Genomic DNA, 20952 nt, shown 5'->3' with positions numbered 1-20952 from the left:
CGATAAATGGAAGAACCATAAAGGGTGTAGAGACGCAGAGGGACCTGGGTGTGCAAGTCCACAGATCTTTGAAGGTGACGTCACAGGTGGAGAAGGTGGTGAAGAAGGCATATGGCATGCTTGCCTTTATAGGACGGGGCATAGAGTATAAAAGTTGGGGTCTGATGTTGCAGATGTATAGAACGTTGGTTCGGCCGCATTTGGAATACTGCGTCCAGTTCTGGTCGCCACACTACCAGAAGGACGTGGAGGCTTTGGAGAGAGTACAGAGGAGGTTTACCAGGATGTTGCCTGGTATGGAGGGGCTTGGTTATGAGGAGAGATTGGGGAAACTGGGGTTGTTCTCCTTGGAAAGACGGAGGATGAGGGGAGACTTAATAGAGGTGTATAAAATTATGAAAGGCATAGATAGGGTGAACGGTGGGAAGCTTTTCCCCGGGTCGGTGGTGACGTTCACGAGGGGTCATAGGTTCAAGGTGAAGGGGGGGAGGTTTAACACAGATATCAGAAGGACATATTTCACACAGAGGGTCGTGGGGGCCTGGAATGTGTTGCCGGGCAAGGTGGTGGAGGCGGACACACTGGGAACGTTTAAGACTTATCTAGACAGCTATATGAACGGAGTGGGAATGGAGGGATACAAAAGAGTGATCTAGTTTGGACCAGGGAGCGGCGCGGGCTAATTGTTCCTGGTTTCTCGTTTCAAGGCTTCATTCTACGATCATCTTGCTGGTGCCAGTACAGAGTGAGACTGCGGATAGTTGGGAACCTGTCTCGGGGGCAGGGGATTCATATGGTGTTCGTGGAAGTGGAAATGACTAGGGTTGGGAAGCATTTTCCGATCGGGGCCATTGTGATCTCCTGGACTCGTTTCGATCGCCTCAGGGGGTCGGAGAGGAATTTCCCAGATTTATTTTCCCCATATTGGCCCTGGGGTTTTTCACTCTGGGTTTTCGCCTCTCCCTGGAGATCACATGGTCTGGAATGGGGGGGTGGGGGTAAGTTAATAGGTTGTAATGAACAAAGCATCGTAGCTGTGAGGGACAGCTCGGTGGATAGGATATTGGTATGTAGATAGGCTGGAAAATTGGGTGGGGATCCTGGATTCAGGATTCAATCCTGGACCGGGGAGCGGCGCGGGCTTGGAGGGCCGAAGGGCCTGTTCCTGTGCTGTATTGTTCTTTGTTCTCTTTGTTCTTTGTAGTGGCAATGTTTGTGAGTTAAGACCTGTTTCAATTATAGATACCAAAGCAAGACTAAAGGCAACGCAATTCATTGAGTGTTGTTATAGTTGATCCCAAGATAAAAACTGAGTTATTATAGAGAGTAGAATAACAAACACAACAGTTTATACAAAACTATTCTTCATCCAATTGTGCTTCACTTCAACTGACAAATGGATGAAACAAACAGTTTATCCCCACACACTAGTGCAGAGGTGAATCTTTTACCTCATGCATATTATTTAGCAGCAGATGAGTAAGTTGTGAGGCAGAATTTGACTCAAAACATAAGAACATAAGAACATAAGAAATAGGAGCAGGAGTAGGCCATCTAGCCCCTCGAGCCTGCCCCGCCATTCAATAAGATCATGGCTGATCTGAAGCGGATCAGTTCCACTTACCCGCCTGATCCCTAAAACATTATGGTAGACTGCCAGTTCATTACTACTCCTTTCACTGCATTGCGAAAGACCAGTTTCACCCTTGTGTCTGCAGATCAGGAGTTTGAAGGTCACCGTATTGATGAGGAAGATGAGAGGGACAAGGAACCAGCTGGGTGGAGTCTGTAGTCTTTAGCAACATTGACCAAACCATCCCCTTCCAATGTTGGGTCTGCTTCTAATCCATTGCTCTGACGAAAGATCATCCTGACTCGAAACGTTGGCTCTATTCTCTCTCCACAGGTGCTGCCAGACTTGCTGAGATTTTTCAGCATTTTCTGTTGTTTGAGATTCCAGCATTTGCAGTATTTTGCTTTTATCTAATCCAATCTATTTAGCTGCAGTCATAAAATCACAGGGGGGAATTTTCCCATCCCACCCACCAGGGGATTCGTACTGGGCGGTGGCGGGGGGGGGAGGGGATGGTGCATGCAAAGATCCATTGACTTCGGGCGGGATTTTCCAGTTTTGGGGCAAGTGTAGTGGGAGAATCACACCCACCATCTATAAAAATGATTATTTCATGGAAAGTGGGCATTGCTGGGAAGGCTAGCATTTATTAGCCATCCCTATTTGCCCTTGCAAAGGTGGTGGTGAGCTACCTTCTTGAACTGCCTTCAGTCCATGAGGTGTTCGTACACCCACAGTGCTGTTAGGAAGCAAGTTCCAGGCTTTTGACCCAGCAACAGTGAAGGAATGGTGATGTAATTCCAAGTCAAGATGGTGAGTGGTTTGATGGGGAACTTGCTGGTGGTGGTGTTCCCATGCATCTACTAACCTTCTCCTTCTTGGTGGTACAGGTTATGGGTTCAAATGTGACATCAGAGTAGCTTTGGTGAGTTACTGTTGTGCATCTTGCTATGGTACACACCGCTGCTACTGTACACTGGAGATGGAGGGAATGAATGTTTAAAGTGGTGGATGGGGTACTGATCAAGCAAGCTACTTTGTCCTGGGTAGTGTTGAGCTTCTCAAGTGTTGGACCTACACTCATCCAGGCTAGTGCAGAGTATCTCATCACACTCCTGACATGCGACTTGTAGATGGCGAACAATCTTTGGATAGTCAGGAAATAAATTACTTGCTGCAGGATTCCCAAACACGAGCTTAGTCTTGTAATCACAGTCTTGTGTGATTGTTCAGTTCAGTTTCTGGTCAATGGTAACCCCCAGGATATTCAGAGTAGAAGTTTCAGTGATGGTAATGCCATTGAATGTCAAGAGAAGATGGTTAGATTCCCTGTTAGTGGAGATGGTTATTGCCTGGCACTCATGTGGTGCAAATGTTACTTGCCACTTAATCAGCCCAAGTCTGAATGTTGTTCAGGTCTTTCTGCATATGGACACTGACTACTCCAGTATCTAAGGAGTTGTGAATAGTGTTGAACGTTGTGGAATCATCAGTGCGCATCCCATTTCTGATTCTGATGGAAGGAATTTTGTTAATAAACAACTGAAGATGGTTGAGTTAGGATACTGCCCTGAGAAATTACTGCAGTGATGTGCAACTGAGATGATTAGCCTCCAACAACTACAACCATATTTCTGTGTGCTAGGTGTTCTCCAACCAGTGGAGAACTTTCCTCACAATTCCCATTGACTTTAATTTTGCTAAGACTCCTTGATGCCACACTTGGTAAAGTGCTACCTTGGTGTCAAGGGCAGTCACTCGCACCTCACCTCTTGAGTTCAGCTCTTGCATCCATGATTGGACAAAGGTTATAATGAGGTCAGGAGCTGAGTGGCCAAGGCAGAATCCAAGCTGAGTGCCAATGAGCAGGTTATTGCTGTGTAAGTGCCACTTGATAGCACTGTCAATGACAATTTCCATTGCTTGGCTGATGATAGAGTGTTGGATGATTGTGCGGTGATTGGCCGGAATGAATTTGCTCTGTTTCTTGTGGACAGAACATACCTGGGCAATTTTCAATATTGTGTGGGCGGCACGGTAGCACAGTGGTTAGCACTGCTGCTTCACAGCTCCAGGGACCTGGGTTCGATTCCCGGCTTGGGTCACTGTCTGTGTGGAGTTTGCACATTCTCCTCGTGTCTGCGTGGGTTTCTTCCGGGTGCTCCGGTTTCCTCCCACAGTCCAAAGATGTGCGGGTTAGGTTGATTGGCCAGGTTAAAAATTGCCCCTTAGAGTCCTGAGATGCGTAGGTTAGAGGGATTAGCGGGTAAATATGTGGGGGTAGGGCCTGGGTGGGATTGTGGTCGGTGCAGTCTTGATGGGCCGAATGGCCTCGTTCTGCACTGTAGGGTTTCTATGATTTCTATGATTGTTAGGTCGATACCAATGTTGTAGCTGTACAGGAACAGCTTGACTAGAGGCATGGCTAGTATTGGAGCTAAATACCAAAGTATTATTTCCAGAAAGATCTCTGGGCTAATTGCCTTTGCAGTATCCATGCCTGAGCTGTTTCATGATATGTTTTGGAGTGAATTAAATCAGCTGAAAACTGGCATCTGTGATGCTGGGAATCTCACGAGGATGCCAAGGTGGATCATCTATTTGGAATGTTTTGCTGAAGACAGTTGCAAATGATTCAACCTTGCCTTTTGAATTGATGTGTCCTTCATGTCTCCTCCTTCATTCGGGGGATAAGTGTGGATAATCCTCCTCTGATTAGTTGTTTAATCATCCGCCACTTTTCACGATTATCTGTGAAAGGACTCCAGTGCTCGAAGTATTAAATTCAAATGTTTATTAACAAATTAAAAGAAAACTTAAGCACACACGATTACATTTACACAGTTAAAATTAGTCTCACAGAGCATTCCTCCCAAAAGATTTCCAACTTGGTTCGGCTAAAAAAAAATTCTTCAGGGAACAACTCCCTAAGTTCACTTTAAAAATTCCAGCAACATTGCTACAAGGCAAATTCACCGTTACTGTTGTGAAGGTACATCACAGGGCCTCCCATTCTCTCCCACTCTGCTGTGGACATTGAAGGAACTTTAAAACAATGTCCTGCTTTCTGAAAAAACACATACTTTTCTGGGTTGACTGGAAGCTACTTCACTTTGTCTCTTCACAGCACTTTTCCAAACACAAAGCATCACTCTTACATGGCCACTCCATTACAGCTCTCACATTTCTCCCTAAATAGTTATCTTCCCTCTTTCATCTTTATTTCATTGTCCTTACCCTTCTTTGAAATTCACCTTTCCCAGAATATAAAAAATGGTTATGTTCTTCTTTTTGCCCCCACTTTTGGGTAAAATAAAGTTTAATAACCTTGCCTTATTTATTTATAACCTTTTCCGAGTTGTAAACCATTTTTACCTCCCTTTGAAATTTATCAACTGAACACCACAATGTCAAATTATGTCAAATTTCTACTCATGGCCTCTTTACTTGTAAAAAATTCAACTTGTTCAATTCACTTTAAATGCTTGCCTTTCACGCCTCGACCCCTTCAATGTTCTAACCTTGCAGCTCAACTGTTTCCAATTTAATTGAATTAGTCACACATGCCGACACAAAGACACAGACAAACAAGCCTGTTTCACAAAATAACACAATAAACCCCAAAAATATTAAAATTAATACCATATTTTTTTACACATGCAAGCAGTCCTGTGTTGTAGCTTCACTCGATTGACATACTCATTTTCAGGTGCAAGCCCTCCTGCAGTCTTCATTGAACCAGGGTTGATCTCTTGGCTCAATGTTAATTGTAGAATGAGAGATGTGTCAGCCGATGAGGTTGCAGATTGCATCACTATTACCTTTACAGTCAGTCAAGGATCTATCCTTCTCCACCCTCCTATAGTGAATCAAGATGCCATCCTTTGCTAACATCACGTCAAAATACAATATCAGGTTTCACATATAAGCTGACAACATCCAGCTCTACCCCACTATTACCTTCTCTGAGACCTCCACTGGCACTAGCTTGTCACACTCACACACAGATGCACCATTGAAAGCATCCTTTCAGGGTGTATCACAGCTTGGTATGTCTGCTGCTCTGCCCAAGAGCGCACAAAACTACAAAGGTCGTGAACGAAGCCCAATCCATCACGCAAGCTAACCTCCCATCCATTGACTCTGTCTATACTTCCCACTGTCTTGGAAAAGCAACCAGCATAATAAAGGACCCCATGCACCCCGGACATACTCTTTTCCACCTCTTCCATCAGGAAAAAGATACAAAAGTCTGAGGTCACGTACCAACTGACTCAAGAACAGCTTCTTCCCTGCTGCCATCAGACTTTTGAATGGACCTACCTCATACTACACTGCTCTTTCTCTGCACCCTAACTATGACTATAACATTACATTCTACACCCTCCTTTCCTTCTCTATGAATGGTACTTTGTCTGTATAGTGCACAAGAAACAATACTTCTCACTGTAGACAAATACATGTGACAATAATAAATCAAATCAAATCAAATCAAAACACTTCTTGTGTCTCATCCAGTGTTAAATTAACAGAAATTTCATCCAGTTGGGAAGACCAAAGCTAATGGGTCTGATTCTCTGACCTCGCCTGCAACCACAATTCTCTGGGTCTGCTGTTGTGAATGGAGATTTGCCATTATCATTCCATTATCACTGGCAGCGGCAGCAGTAGCGGCAGGGTGTGAACAGCCAGAGAATTATGGCCATTGACTTTGGATCCATCGTCAATGGGTCTTCCATATCTGCCAAAATCAATAGAGCTTTGAACGACCCATCGTACTTTATGGCCATGCCCCCATCCGTGATGGGGCTGTAAATTTCCACTTTAAGATTGTTTTTGCATTTGTAGTAAAGTGTATCATTTGGAATATGACTTCCCTTCTGCTAGATGTTGAATAATATTTAATATCTGGTGATTTTTAAAAAAAGTAAAAATAGCCTACTATCAAGCTTATGTCATGTTGGAGTTGTACAGAACATTGGCAAGGCCACAGCTGGAGTACTGTGTGCAATTCTGGTCACCACATTATAGGAAGGATGTGATTGCACTGGAGGGGTGTAGAGGAGATTTACCAGGATGCTGCCTGGGGTGGAACATTTAAGTTATGAAGAGAGACTGGAAAGGCTTGGGTTGTTTTTGTTGGAGCAGAGAAAACTGAGGGATGACCTGATCGAGGTGCACAAGATTGTGAGGGGCATGAGCAGAGTGGATAAGGAGCAGCTGTTCCCCTTAGTTGAAAGGTCAGTCACGAGAGGGCACAAGGTCAAGGTGAGAGGCCGGAGGTTTAGTGGGGATGTGAGGAAAAACTATTTTACCCAGAGGGTGGTGATGGTCCAGAATGTGTTGCCTGGGAGGGTGAGTGAGACGGGTTGACTCGCATCCTTTAAATATTCTGGATGAGCACTTGACACAACATTACATTCAAGGCTATGGGCCAAGTAATGGTAAATAGGATTAGGTGGGAGGTCAGATGATTCTCATTTGTCAGTGCAGACTTGATGGGCCTCTTCTGCACTATATGATTCTATGATTCTGTATTTATATTTCAGATTATAAACAACGCTATATTAGAAAATAAGGCTTTTAAATGCAGTGGAAGCTGGGTTTCAGTCTTTATATTCTATTCCCAGGTGCATTCATTAAAATAATGAGTTCCTGAAGAAAAACAGAAAGAATCCTTGACCTTAGTGTTAGTTTTGAATGAAATTGTACCTATATTTTCAAAAAGCCTAATATTAAGAAATACAATTATGCGTTTCTTACAGGTTCATGAATTGTACATAACCCATCAACTGACAGAGCACTTCCGGGTCTTCTGTACCAAATCTGATCTACATACTTGATAAAAAGCCATGTTTTCTTGCTACATCAGGATAGGCACAAATACCTGTCCTACAAATAAATCATAATCAAATTCTGTTAACATAAAATGCTCCCAGCAAAATTGGTTAATTGTAATCCTCAAGATGTGAGCCCTACACATGCCACTAGCTTTTTTGTGCAAAGGTCCCATATGCTCATCTGTTAAGTGTTAATTGTTCTTTTCCTATATTATCCCAGAAGTTCATTTCCTTCAAGAGTATTCTTCTTAAAAAAGATGAAGATTGTAGATAATGTTGTATTAAATAATTGTTATCCCCAGAACTACACCCTCAATAATTATGGCCAACAGTGCATACAAGCTTGATATTGTGTAGGACAAGTGCTTTTCTTTCTGAATCTGGATATGATCGAAACACCACAATAAGACGGTATGTTGAGAAATGAACAGCTCATCTTTGATTATAATGTGCATTTTCACATTGCTCTCCCAATTGGCATCTTTCCAGATCTCTCACAAACATTTATAGAGATATTTCAGAAAATTGTGAATGAAAACCAACGAAGTGTGTGTAAAAAGTGGTTTTCCCTATTTTACATTAATTTGTCTTGTTGTCAGAAAGGTCTTACATTACTAGCTGTTGTAATATGCCTTTAAGGGTATGCAGCATGACATCGCTAGAAAAGAAGTGAGTCACGTGATCCAGTTTTAGTCTTGCTTTTGCTTTTAACCAGAGCATATATACAGCTCTGCTGCTGGTGATTTCACGCTAAATGCCCCTGTATAAATGATCCCATGTGCCTGGTCTCAATAAATTAACCCAGAACATGTTTGCAGAATCCCTTTTGAGCAATTGGTGCCTTTATATCATTATAAGAACACAACAATAACTGACTTTTAAATAATTGCAGCGGATTTAGTTTGTATCTACTGTGTAAATGCAATAACTTCATAAGTCTTATTACATGCTGATAATGAGATGGACCATGAGATGCCATTTTTGCAAAGCTAACGGCAATGCAACTCAGGCAGCAACTTTTAGATTTTCATATTGAAGAAAGCTGAGCACCAATTAGTTGGGAAAAACTTCGCAAGGAAGCAGGAATAATTTCAAAATAAGAGAATAAACAGGACGGAGGTATAACTTTTTAAATTCATTCATGGGACATGGGCATCACAGCTGGCAAGCATTTATTGCCCATCCCTAGTTGCCCTTGAACTGAGTGTCTTGCTCAGCCATTTCAGAGGGCATTTGAGAGTCAACCACATTGCTGTGGCTTTGGAGTCACATGTAGCCAGACCAGGTAAGGACGGCAGATTTCCTTCCCTAAAGGACATTAGTGAACCAGATGGGTTTTTTCAACAATGGTCATTAGTCAATTCTTAATTCCAGATTTTTTTTATTGTGGTGGGATTTGAACCCAGAACATTAGCTGAGTTTCTGGATTAATAGTCTAGCGAGAATACCACTAGACCATCGCCTCCCCTGAGAAGGATTGGACAAGAAAGGAAGAAACCTGACAGCAAGCAAAAGAATCATGTGTACTCCATAAGGATTAGTTGATATTTTATGTGCATATAAACAGTCCAAAAGAGGAGCTCAAAGATAGGAATGAATGTGAAACAATTTGTTCCATATTTTCAATAGTATCTTGGATACATCGAACCAGGTTTTGTTAAACAGCAATTTTCCCAGTTGTCGATGCATAGCAGAAGATAATGCATTTAGGAGCTGATTGTAAATGGAAGAAGAAATTCAGCTGCTCCATACGATTTTGACATTTTAAAACATATTCAGACTTTTGCCATGTCCTGTTCTATCTTGAAAAGTGATCACACTTACTGCTGACCTTGAAGAAAGCTGCTCACAAAGATCTGGCGATCTCTGACATTAGTTTTCCATTTCCTGACATCCCTGTGAGTCTGATGCCACATCAAAGAGATCAATAGGCATCCAGCAACAGCGAAGTCATCAAGCATGGCAGCGAATCATGTCAAGGCATTCTCACAGACAGCAAACTAGGAAGGAAAATCCATTGAAACTCTTTATTTTTAATTTACTTTTTATAGATAGTGAAAAAAGAATAGTTGCACATAAGGGATTAAGGAAAAATTAAAATGTCATAAGCATATCCTTTGTAAAATTCCTGGATTTGTTTTTGTCATAATGGTGACATATGACATTGGATGATATAAAATTAATCTTGCAGGCCAATGGGACTGTTTAGCCGTCTTTATAAAATTAGCACATTGTTAAAAACCCAGTTTCACCTCATTGATCAAGCTGTAGCTTTTCAATGGATTTTGCAACTAATAGTGTAAAAGTGAAAGTCCAATTCACTTCAATGATTTCCATTTGATTGAAGTCTGGAGAGACTTTGCCAACCCCATGGACAATCACAGACTTATTAACAGCAACTTCTGAATTTCCATGTTTAACCATGCATGTGTGGACGGGAGAAGTTGTCGATATTTTCAAAGGAATAATGTCAGTAAACAATGTCAGTTTCCCAATCACTGTTACCACAAATTCTGGGCTTTTATAAAGTTATAAGAAACTGTCACTTACGCAAAGTAAAGTAATTGGAATAAAACTGAAGTTAAGGACCAGCATTTTTTTTTATTAACCTGGAGGGACCTACACTTAAGATCAAGATGAAATCATTTACCTCTTCGATGTGTAATGCTACTGTGCCTTTAAGAAATGTTCTTTTTAAATCATGTTCTATGCACTTATAGGCAGCTCTGTTTTGTTCATTGTGGCACCGGTTATCTGATTAGATACACTTTAATTGCTGCTTAAATTGTTTAAATGGGCTTTTGTTTATTTTTAATCTGGGCCTAATGCACTCTCTGGGAGTTTACAAACTTTGAATTGTTGTGGGAGGAATGATTGACAGTCTGGTGGGGCATTTTTTTTCTCTCCCAAGAGTTCTTTCACTTCCAGTTTTGGCTGCTGACTAGTTAGAAGCTGTGTGGAATCCAGACTGAAAAGTGTATTTCTGTGTCTCTCCCTGGTATTGGAAATCCAGCTCTTGGTGACTGGATGGCTAGTATCGAGAGGCAAGGATTACCTCTGCCTCCTGAAGTTGTTTGCTGGCTAAAAGCTAGAGGCCAGCAGTGGCTCCATCCTCAAAAGGTGCTGAGATTTCCAGAATGGAGAAGCCAGAGTTTCAATTCTCCAGCCAAAGGAGTAATTCACAGCAGGTTTTTGCAGAGCTGCAATTTCTAGCATCACGTGAGCCTTCTTATTTTATGTGCTAAACCTGGGAAAGGTGTCAGTTCATAAGGAGGTTTGTTGTGTTGGAAAACTGCATTTAGTTGTTAAGGTTTATACAATATCATGGAGTTTTTTTGTAATTGGTAAAAGTTATTGTTAATTTTCTTTCACGGTGTTAACTGTATTCTGAAATAAACTTTGTTTGATAAAAGCTCCCCAGTCGGTCATTTGAACCATATCTGTAGTGAGATGTCTTGGGTCGATTCTCCCAGCCTACTGCGCTGTTTTCGCAGCCACTCTGCACTTTGGGATCAGTGACAGAGGGAGGGAGACCAGCAATCGGGGCTGGTAATCGGGGTGGAGAGTGGGCGGACGGTTAGCTTACGGGGGGGGGGGGGGTTGTCAGGACTACATGTGGGGGGTGGATTGGGAGTTCGGGACTGCCGGTGGCGTGGGAGCGGGTGTGGGGTATTGGGAGGTCAGGGCTTGTGGGGGGAGCGGGGGAGATCGAGCTGCGCCGGTGGGGGGAGCGAGGCTGGCCCAGAGATATTCAGGCCGTGGGTGGGTCTGTGTGCCAGCAATACGAGGGTCGTGGGACTGGCCAGCATTTGAGCTCGCCAGCGATTGGGAGGCCGGCAGTGCGGGGCTACTGCGCATGCACCGATCTCAGTGCTGACAGATCAGCACATGTCCAGTGGCCTTCTCAGTGCTATGCTGCCAGCCTCTCCAGCCTGAATAGGCCGTACCCCCTCAGTGATTCATGCTTAGGCACTCTGCAGTGCACAGAGTGTGGGAGATTCATTTTGAAACTCCCGCTGAAAAACCCAGCCGGATTTATTCCAGTTTTTACATGCATTCGACACTTAGAATTCTTTTGGGAGAATCACCCCCCTTATGTTTACCCTAGCCAAATTCAAAATGCAAAACCTATGGTCTAGGCTGACTTCATAAAATACCTTGGAGTTTCTGACCTGGATTATAACAGGTGTAAGAAGTGTTAAGTGATAAAGACATCTAAAACATTAAGTGGCAGCCATTTTGCACCATTAAAATTATTTGCTACCTTTCACAGTAGTGTAATTTGAACATGTACATGTCTGCTAATTTATAAAGAAATAGTGCAGAAACAAAAATGCATGTTAGATGTTCTTATCTCTGCTGTTAAAAACTCAGGTAATGTGTTGATACTTTGGCGCTCTTACCCTTCTTATCCTATCAAACTAATTATCTGCAATTCTTCCCCTATTGGCAGAGATTGGTGGATGAGCGATGGGCATGATGAACAGGTGGCAAGGTATAAACTGCCTGTTAGTAACTCAGCTCCACGTTACATCCACAGCGCATATTGCCATTTTGAAATGCTTCATTATGCAGTGGGATTGCTGTGGACATTTCCACAAATATGGGACAGCACAATTATATCTTGTGCCATTTTCACATGCACAAACACATATATCATTGGAAGTCTGTTGCCTGCAGAAGATGCATTGCTCTTTTTGTACGTGGCTGGCAGAATGTGGTAGCAACAGATGAAGAGAAGGAAGGGCTGCGTTAAACTTCAGCATCTCGAGGTTCAATGCCTCCTTAGTAGATGTAGGGCAGAGCTCATGGTACTGCATGACTCAGATTAATAATGCACCAGTGTTCCTTGACAAAGGAACATCATAATTAACTGAAAATTGTTCACTGAAGATCATTTTGAAGAGCCAAGATAAAAATCTGTTCTGAATAAAATGACTTCATTCTCCATTTATGTGAGGATTACATCATGCAGGAAATTATTAAAATGACAACAATATAATCTTAGTAAATGATAGCAGTAAGCTTTTTAAAGCTTGGATCAATGCTGTGTTTGATTTGAACTGTGTATTTCAAGGACTCCATTTTAATCCAGTGAACTGAATAGCCTTTGGAGTTTTCAAAACACAAAACATTTTGTCTAAATATTACATGTAAGAAAATCATTCTCATCCTGAATATTACTTTGTAGTACTATAAAAAGGCACTTAGCTCTATGACAGAATAGTACCAGGCAGACAGTTCCGCTATGTATGGAGAAATAATCAAGAAAGGACATTTTGTGCACCAGTGCAAACTTTATAAAAGCAGTTCTGGCATTAGGGGAAAGAAATAGAAAAGTTCAAAATTCTGCATGGAAAATTGGGAGGCAATTCTTTTTTTAATTGCCTTCTGCTTGGGAATTGAGTCATCAATCTGATCTCTGGATTGTCAGCATCATCTCAGGTTAAAGAAAGTCAAAGAGGAAATTTCCACCGACTCATAAGAAAAGTTAAAAAATAAACGGGAAGGATTAAAACAAAAAATACATTTGTAACAGCCAGCATGAGAAAAGTCAGCTCAGCACATGCTTACATTTAACCAATACTGTGAGTGAAGTATCTTCCAATGTTGTGAGATTCAGAGTCAAGATGAAAAAATAATAATTTAAGGGCTTTAAAGAGATTAGTTCTTTGACCTTGAACATGCCACAGTTCATGCCTTGAAAAGTTTTGAGGTTGTATGTTCTGACCTCAGCTGGCAGTGTGCAAGGCTTCTCTGATGATGCAGCGCTTGTATGCATACTCTTGAATGCATTTTCTCTCTCAATACTGAGAATGACAAATAATATGCTGCATTGTTCAGGAGCATATAAGATAAGATACAGAGTACAATTCTGGGGCTCTGTCCAACATCACAACTGTATTTTAATAACAATTTATATCAGACAATGCATTGCCCTGGAATAAAGAAAAATGATAAGCATTGAATTTACCTTCGCACAGGGAGTCATATGACATTTGCACAAGCCACTTAACTTTCAAATTACATCAAAAAAATCTACACTGCAATGAAACTCATGAGTAAAGGAGGAATGTTTTAAATAAATAAATATATTTATATTTACCAAATCTGCATCTGTCAGCTCAGCACTGATAACAACAATGGAGTTGAAAAAACACATATATATATTAGAGAGAAAGAAAATGCTTACCAGGACTTGTGACCTAATCCAGCTTTACATTGTAATTTTAGATGTCACGTGAATCTTCCTGTTGTAATAACTTTCAGCTATTTACAATTGTGGATAATCCCTGGATATTTAGTGCCAATATTACTTGGGTGTTTTGTTTTTAATGGATAAGATTTGAATAAATTACACAGTAATGCATCCAATCAAAGACAATCTTTGTATTCAACATGACACAAAGGCAAACAAATTAACTCATAAATTGTCCCAAAATTATCTAACATTTGATCATTATTGAAAATTACAAGTTAATGATTGTTAAGTTAATGATCATATCTATTTACTAAAATGCCCTTTAAGATTCCAAAATGAATAGATCAAATTTAGTTGTATTTGAAGGATTAATATTAAAGGATTAATTTTCAGCAAAGCATGTAATGATAATGGAATCCCAAAAGCATTTTAAATAAGATATGTTTGTCTGAGAGATATTTAAATAAGTAATGAGTTGTAATTATAAGCAAAGCGATGGGCTACAATGAGTTTAACGGTTGTGTGAAGTACTGATACACATTGCCACCCGCCCCCCCCCCCTCCCCCCCAGTTACTGAGATATGTTTATTTCATGAGCTCCATTAACTCAGTGCCAATGTACAACATTCCCATATAAATTTGCTATAACAGGTTGTAAGGAAGTGGCAATGATTTAATCAGGTATTACGCTGATCTGAATAAACAAACAGAAACCAAGATAATTAGGCAGAGATGGAAAGTTAACCCTATATTTGTGGACATTGATACGATTTTATGGCAAATTCAGAACATTAGACAAAACAATTCTATTTACCAACAAATGCTGGGAACAATTTCATGCCCAAAAAAGAGTGAAAATGAGAAGAAAGCTGAACAAAGAAATGCAAATATTTAGTTCAAATAATTAAAGTAATCTTGTGGCTGTGGTTCCAGGTCAATTATAGTAAATTTGAACAAGATGTGATCCCACGTAGGAAGTAAAAATAAAGAGAAGGATATTTGACCCGCTTTCAATTCAGTATGCCAAGTCTGGACAGACTCGATTACGACAAATTCAATGTAGCATTTAATGCTTTAAAACGCTTTGAATTCCATAATTATCGAAAGATCCAAGTTTACTCAGTATTTATCATGTTAGTGCAGAGGTCAATGACAAGCAGGGTTATGTAAAATGGACCTAGTTTCAATTCCGGGACTGGAGTGGTAATTGGAGCAATACAATTAACTTGATGGGTGAGAAACAGGCAGGTTTCTTGCTTCTGATTGTTACCCAGTTAGCCCTCCTAGAAAATGATAACATCGGGTGAGTGCAGGAGCAGCTTCTCATTATCTAGGACGGTATCGGGAGAAGGTGGGGAAAAGGAGAGTGCAAGTGCCTGAGGAACCACACTGCAACATGCGTCAGGAAGGACAGAAGGAAAATGGAGGGGCTGTTGGCAAGGTCCCATAATCATAGATTTTCTTAGGCTGAGCAGGATATAGCAGCCTGGGTCATTGTCCACAAGATTACAGATCCTATCACTAAGCTCCAGCATCACCTGCCTCTGAGCTACAATCCAAGGTACCTTCCAGTTCACCTTCACAATGTGTCTCAGCTGCCTTCTGTAAGTGGAACACCTCCTGGCAACTCGAATGAAAGTCATTTCCTTAAAAGAAGATCCTAAATTACCCATGATTTACTTCAAAGTGACAATGTCAATGTTTGGTATTTAAATGCCTAACTGAAATACTGTCACTTACCAGAGGAGATTTCTGTCAGAGGATATCGAAACATCATAGCAGGTGTCAGCTGTGGTTCAGTGGGTAGTACTTTCACCTCTGAGTCACAAGAACACGAATTAGGAAATAGGCCATTCGGCCCCTCGAGCCTGCTCCAACATTCAATAAGATCATTGCTGGTTTGATTGTGGCATCAACACATGTGGTAGCGTGGTCCCTTTAAGAGGGTGCTCCCTGAGGGCCACATGGTTGGGTTGGACCCTATAGAGTGTTGAGGTAGGGAGCTGAGTCAATCGAGTATGAGGGCGTGTATCCTGGGTTGGGAAGTGTTGGCAGCTGGAGCCAGGAAGGAGCCACATAGTTATTCTGTCGGACACTATTTGTGTATATACTTCATCGTTGCACTGGCAATAAAGCCTTTTTGTTCAGAAGCCTCATCGAGTTACCTCGTTTTATTACACTGGTGACGAGGAAGAATTTTCCAAGTTCCTTGGGGACTGCCAAGTGCGCATCCAGAGGGGGAAGAGACTGGAGCATCAAAGACAAGAAGGAGCAAGGTACAGGCACACGTTAAAGTGCCTTTGAACAGGAAATTAGAACTTTTCAACCCCGAGGTGGGAAATTGGGGCCAGTATATCGAGAGGCTATGTTACATTTTTGTAGCGAATGAGATTACCAATGAAGAAAAGTGGAAAGTTATTCAGCTCAGTTTGTGGCCCATAGATTTACTGTTTAATCAGTAGTTTCACATTGCCTGAAGTTCCAGACACCAAACCTTTTGACCAGATGGTTGAGTTGGTTAAGGAACATTTGAACCCCCGGCCCTCAATCATTATGTTGAGGTACAAATTTTACTCAGCAGTTTGGGAGCCAGGGGAAATAGTCTCAGACTCTCTGACCAGGTTGAGAGGATTAGTAGAGCACTGCAAATTCGGCACGGCTTTAGGGGAAATGTTGAGGGACCGTTTGTTCTGTGGTGTAAACAGCCTGATTATAAGTTATCGGCAGAGACCAAAATTTCTCTGGATAAAGCAGTAGAGCTGGCCCAGGTGACTGAATGTGAAGAAATGGATGTAAGCAAATTGCAAGTGGTGCCAAACGAAGTAAACTTCTTATGGCTGGACAACGGCTATTGCGAAGGCCAACCCAAACTCAGGTACTGAAGAGTCCAATAAAAGGGATACAACATTGGGAACAGAAGCTTGTTATCAGTGTGGCTATTTACAATTGTGGTGCAGAGTAAAGCTGTCAGGACAGAAGATGTAAAAAAAGTAAAACTACAATGGCCAGTTTAACTCATAGAATCATAGAATTCCTACAGTTTAGAAAGAGGTTATTTGCCCCATCGAGCCTGCACCAGCAGCACTCCATCCAGGCCCTATCCCCATAACCCCACATATTTACCATGCTAAGCTCCCTGACACGAAGGGGCAATTTAGCATGGCCAATCAACATAACCTGCACATCTTTGGAGCATGGAAGAAAACAGGATCACCCGGAGCAAGGGCTGCAGTTCCAGTCATTTTTAAATGGCAACCCAGTCTCTGCACTCAGAGACAGGTCCCCCTCCATGCAGACACAGGGAGAACATGCAAACTCCACTCATGACAGTTGCCTGAGGCCGGAATTCAACCTGGGTCCCTGGTGCTGTTAGGCAGCAGTGCTAACCACTGTGCCACCGTGCCACCCCACTCTTGTGAAGAAACTGGCTGAGGAACCTGACAAGGGACCAGAATCATTTACCCTAAACCAGATCCAAGTGAACAATGTGCCCAATATCGAGATAGTCTGGATGGTAAATGGCAGACCCCTTAAAATAGAAATCAACACAGGGGCTGCAGTTCCGGTCGTTTTTAAATGGCAACCCAGTTTCTGCGACCAGAGACAAGTCCCCCTCCATGTAAAAATGTAATTATATCCCCCACACTAACCAGGAGAGCTTCACCAACCCCTCACCAAAGATGGCTTCTTCCCCGCCCACCTACAAATAACGGGTTCACACCTTCACACCACACAGGCATGAAGGTGGCCCATTTTGAAGTGGTTTGCAAAAGAGGAAGTGAAACCACAGACTGCAATCAGGATTAGACTCTGTCAACATTACAGTCAGGATCAATGAGGTACTTGAGGTGCAGTAAACCCTGTGAGGGTAAACCAAAATAAGCACAGGTGGCTGGAGAACGACAGAAATCCATTGAGCTGACAGTTGAATATTTTACGAGACATTACACATTGAACTTGTTACAATTCAAAGGCGTCAACTGCAATGGAGACAGTTTCAACACTTACAACTTGTTGGGAAGCCTCAGAAACTTCAAATCAAAGTTGCGTGCATGCTCTGGGGCTGAATGTATAGTCTGGAACCCCTCTCTCCAGGTGAAATTGACATTTGTTCTCTGTCAGAGGACTTCAAAGGGATCTGCTCTCACCTGCAGCTTCTGGCAGAGAGAAAAGGAAATCCGTGCTGCAGAATGGAGAGCTGCTGTGATTTAAAATCCTGCCAAGTGACATGGGGGCATGGAGACTAAAGTGACCCGGCCACTTCAGAATTTTCACAGCTAATAGGCAGGAATGCAGATGTTGATCACGGGCCTGCCGGAAGTCGTCATGCCAGGGGTGATCTTCTGGTCTGCCAGGGTTAGGAGGGGCAGTCCAGCCTTGACACACACACCCTGGGGGAGAATGATGAAGTCAACCCTTTGCCCCCAGCCATATCCCACCCAACACCCAGGATTCTTGAAGGACACTTCCTCTGCAGCCTGGCAGCAACAGAGGGACAAATGACCACTGGACCTACCTCCTTGAGCCCTCTCGGGGCCCAAGGTCTCAGGCCCAAGGTATCAGTACCAGAGGGCCATTGGGCAGTGCATAGTTGGCACTGCCAAGGCGCATGACCTGAAGGGGGGGGGGGGGAGAGGGCTGCGTGGGGAGCCTGAGGGGGAATATGGGTTGAGTGGGTGGTCTGAGGGGAAAGGGAGCTGAGGAGTTCAGGTCGGATCACCCTCAGGCCTGCACGGTGTGTGGGTGGGTGACCTTGAATTGAGTGTTGGGGGCAGATGCCCGTCTTTTCTGAGGGGTTGGTAGTGCTCATCTCGACCCTCGAGGTCCAGCACAGCATGTCCCTGCTTGTGGGTAGCACATGTAAAGCCCGCTGTTCCCTCTAGCAGCTGGGTCAATGGCAGGAATCTGGCAAATGGCCTGTCAAATCACCAATAACATTCAAATTAGCGTGTTTGCACAATCATTGGGTTGCCGCCCACTCTGGGATGGGTCAGGCCGACTGAATCCCGAGAGTCCTCACGCCCAACAAGAATCCCGATTGTCTTGCCGCGCCCCTTCCGTTGCATTGGGATTCCTGCCGGCCATCTGAAGGAGGTCGAAGAATCACTCCTTAGTCATGTTCTGGGAAAATTCCTCTGCAAGATGGAGGTTTTCAGGTGCTGCAATATAAATATTCCAAGGTGTTCCAAAATAAATAATGGGATATAAGGGAAGCTAAGGATGAAATGTATTTAAATCCAGAGGCAACACCAAGATTTTTCAGGGCTCATCCTGTGCCAATGCGCTACATTATGATATCGAAGTCAAGCTCAAGAGAAGTTTAAGATATCATAAAGCGTGTTCAGATTCAGAATGGACTGCACCCAAAGTCCCTTTCCTAAAACCGGACCGGACGGTAAGAATTTGTGGGTATTATAAATTGACAGTTAATAGAGGAGCTCAAATAGACAGAGACCCCATTCCTAAAATTAAAGAACTCTACGCCAAAGTAGCAGGAGCTTTAAAGTACACCAAGTTGCACCTCATTTATGCCTAGCAGCAGTTGGAATTTGATGAAGAGACTGGTAACCATCAATACTCACAATGGTTTACACCAATTTACATGCCTGCCTTCTGGAGTCTGATCAACCTGAGCCTTTTTCCAACATACAATGGAAAGTCTATTGCAAGGCATCCCAAATATAGTGGTTTTTCTTGATGACATTCTAATTGCAGGTGCCGCACCTGAAGAACACAGGGCAAACTTGAAGGAAGTTTTCAAGTGACTTAAAGAAGGAGGGGTTAGGCTAAAATGAAAGAAAAGTACTTTCCAAGCAGATGAAGTCACCTATTTAAGTTTTAGTGCAGAAGCAAAAGGTTTGCATCATTTGGAAGACAAAATAAAAGCCAGAAAATAAGTTCCACAGCCAACAAATGTCTCTGACTTAAAGTCATTTCTCAGAATGGTAAACCATTGTGGTAGGTTGCTACAAAATGTTCCTACAACTTGAGCCCCACTCCACCAATTGTTAAAGAAACATCAACGATGAAGGTGGGGAGAAAACGAGAAAGACGCATTCACAAAAATCAAACAGGCTCTGCAGTCATCACATTATTGGTGAACTACGATCCAATCAAGCCGCTGATGGTCACCTGTGATGTATCACCGTATGGAGTGGGAGAGGTTTTGTCCCACAGAATGCCTGATGGAGCAGAAATACCAATCACCTTTGCCTCACGGACATTGTCTGAGGCGGAAAAAGATTCCAAATAGGTAAGGAATGCTTGATGGTCATGTATGCAGTCAAAAAGTTTCATCAATACATTCATGATCTGCTTTTTACAATTTATGTGGACGACAAAACATTGCTGGGCTTATTCAGAGAAGATGAGCCAATGCCACCAATAGCTTTGGCAAGTGTGCAGACGTGGGCTTTCTTATTGGTCGCACACAACTATACTTTTCATCATCGCCCAGGAACACAGATATCAAATGTGGATGTGCTCAGAGCCACAGACAGTCGCATTACCAACAGTTCCGCAAGATTTAGTGCTGGCCCTGCACGTGGTAGAGTCCTTGCTGGTCTCAGCGAAGTACATAAGGACAGAATGAGACCAGGTATTATCAAAGGTTAAAGAGATGGTCATGCAAGTGTTGGAGATATGAGAAGTCATAGCTGTTAAAGCCCTACCAACATGGAGGCTGGAGATAACTCGTGAAGAGAAGGTGTTGTTGCGGAGGGCTAGGGTAATATCCCCAACCCAAGGAAGACAGCTATTGTTTCAAGAGTTGCATGACTCACAACCTGGTCAAAGCAGAATGAAAGCACTAGCCAGAAGTTATGTATGGTGGATAGGCCTTGATACAGAAACAGAAAGGGTGGTTAGTCAATATCCCAGTTCTCAAACTCTATCGACTTTGTTGCTGCCAGCTAACCTTCCCCCCTGAGAATGAGAACCCCTGGGCAAGAATACATATCAACTCTGCAGGACCCTTTATGGGCCATATGTTTCTAATATTAGTGGACGTACACTCAAAGTAGCTGGATGTCCAGTTGGTGAAGTTCACAATGGCCGCTGCTACCATTGATAATTTGAGAAAATTCCCAGAGGTCTTGGTATCAGATAATGGCACATCCTTCATGGTGGAGGAGCTTCAGAAATTTGTAAAATCAAATGGTTTTCAAATCATTAGGTCAGCACCTTATCACCCAGCCTCAGATGGGTTCGTGGAATATCCTCTGCAAACTTTCAAGACTTCAATAAGAAACAAGAAAATAGGCCTCTACCTTTAAAGATCACCAGCTTTTTTTTACTTGCTTTACAGCACCAGAACAAATGTCACACCAGTCAAGTTG

The 20952-nt window shown here is 42.6% G+C and overlaps 1 protein-coding gene across 1 annotated transcript in view; it reads left to right on the top strand.

The window, feature by feature from the left end:
- Window positions 1-19343, top strand: part of LOC144499989 (uncharacterized) — a 60757-nt gene extending 41414 nt beyond the window's left edge. The window contains exons 4-5 of the mRNA XM_078222725.1: window positions 16321-16490; window positions 19331-19343. Of these exons, the coding sequence (XP_078078851.1) occupies window positions 16321-16490; window positions 19331-19343 (183 nt within the window). The remainder of the gene's footprint in view (window positions 1-16320; window positions 16491-19330) is intronic.
- Window positions 19344-20952: the final 1609 nt, after the last annotated feature.

This window comes from Mustelus asterias, chromosome 10, assembly GCF_964213995.1.
Source record: "Mustelus asterias chromosome 10, sMusAst1.hap1.1, whole genome shotgun sequence".
Lineage (NCBI taxonomy): Eukaryota > Metazoa > Chordata > Chondrichthyes > Carcharhiniformes > Triakidae > Mustelus > Mustelus asterias.
The sequence above is the reverse complement of the archived record's forward strand: the minus strand, read 5'-3'. Positions and strand labels throughout refer to the sequence as shown.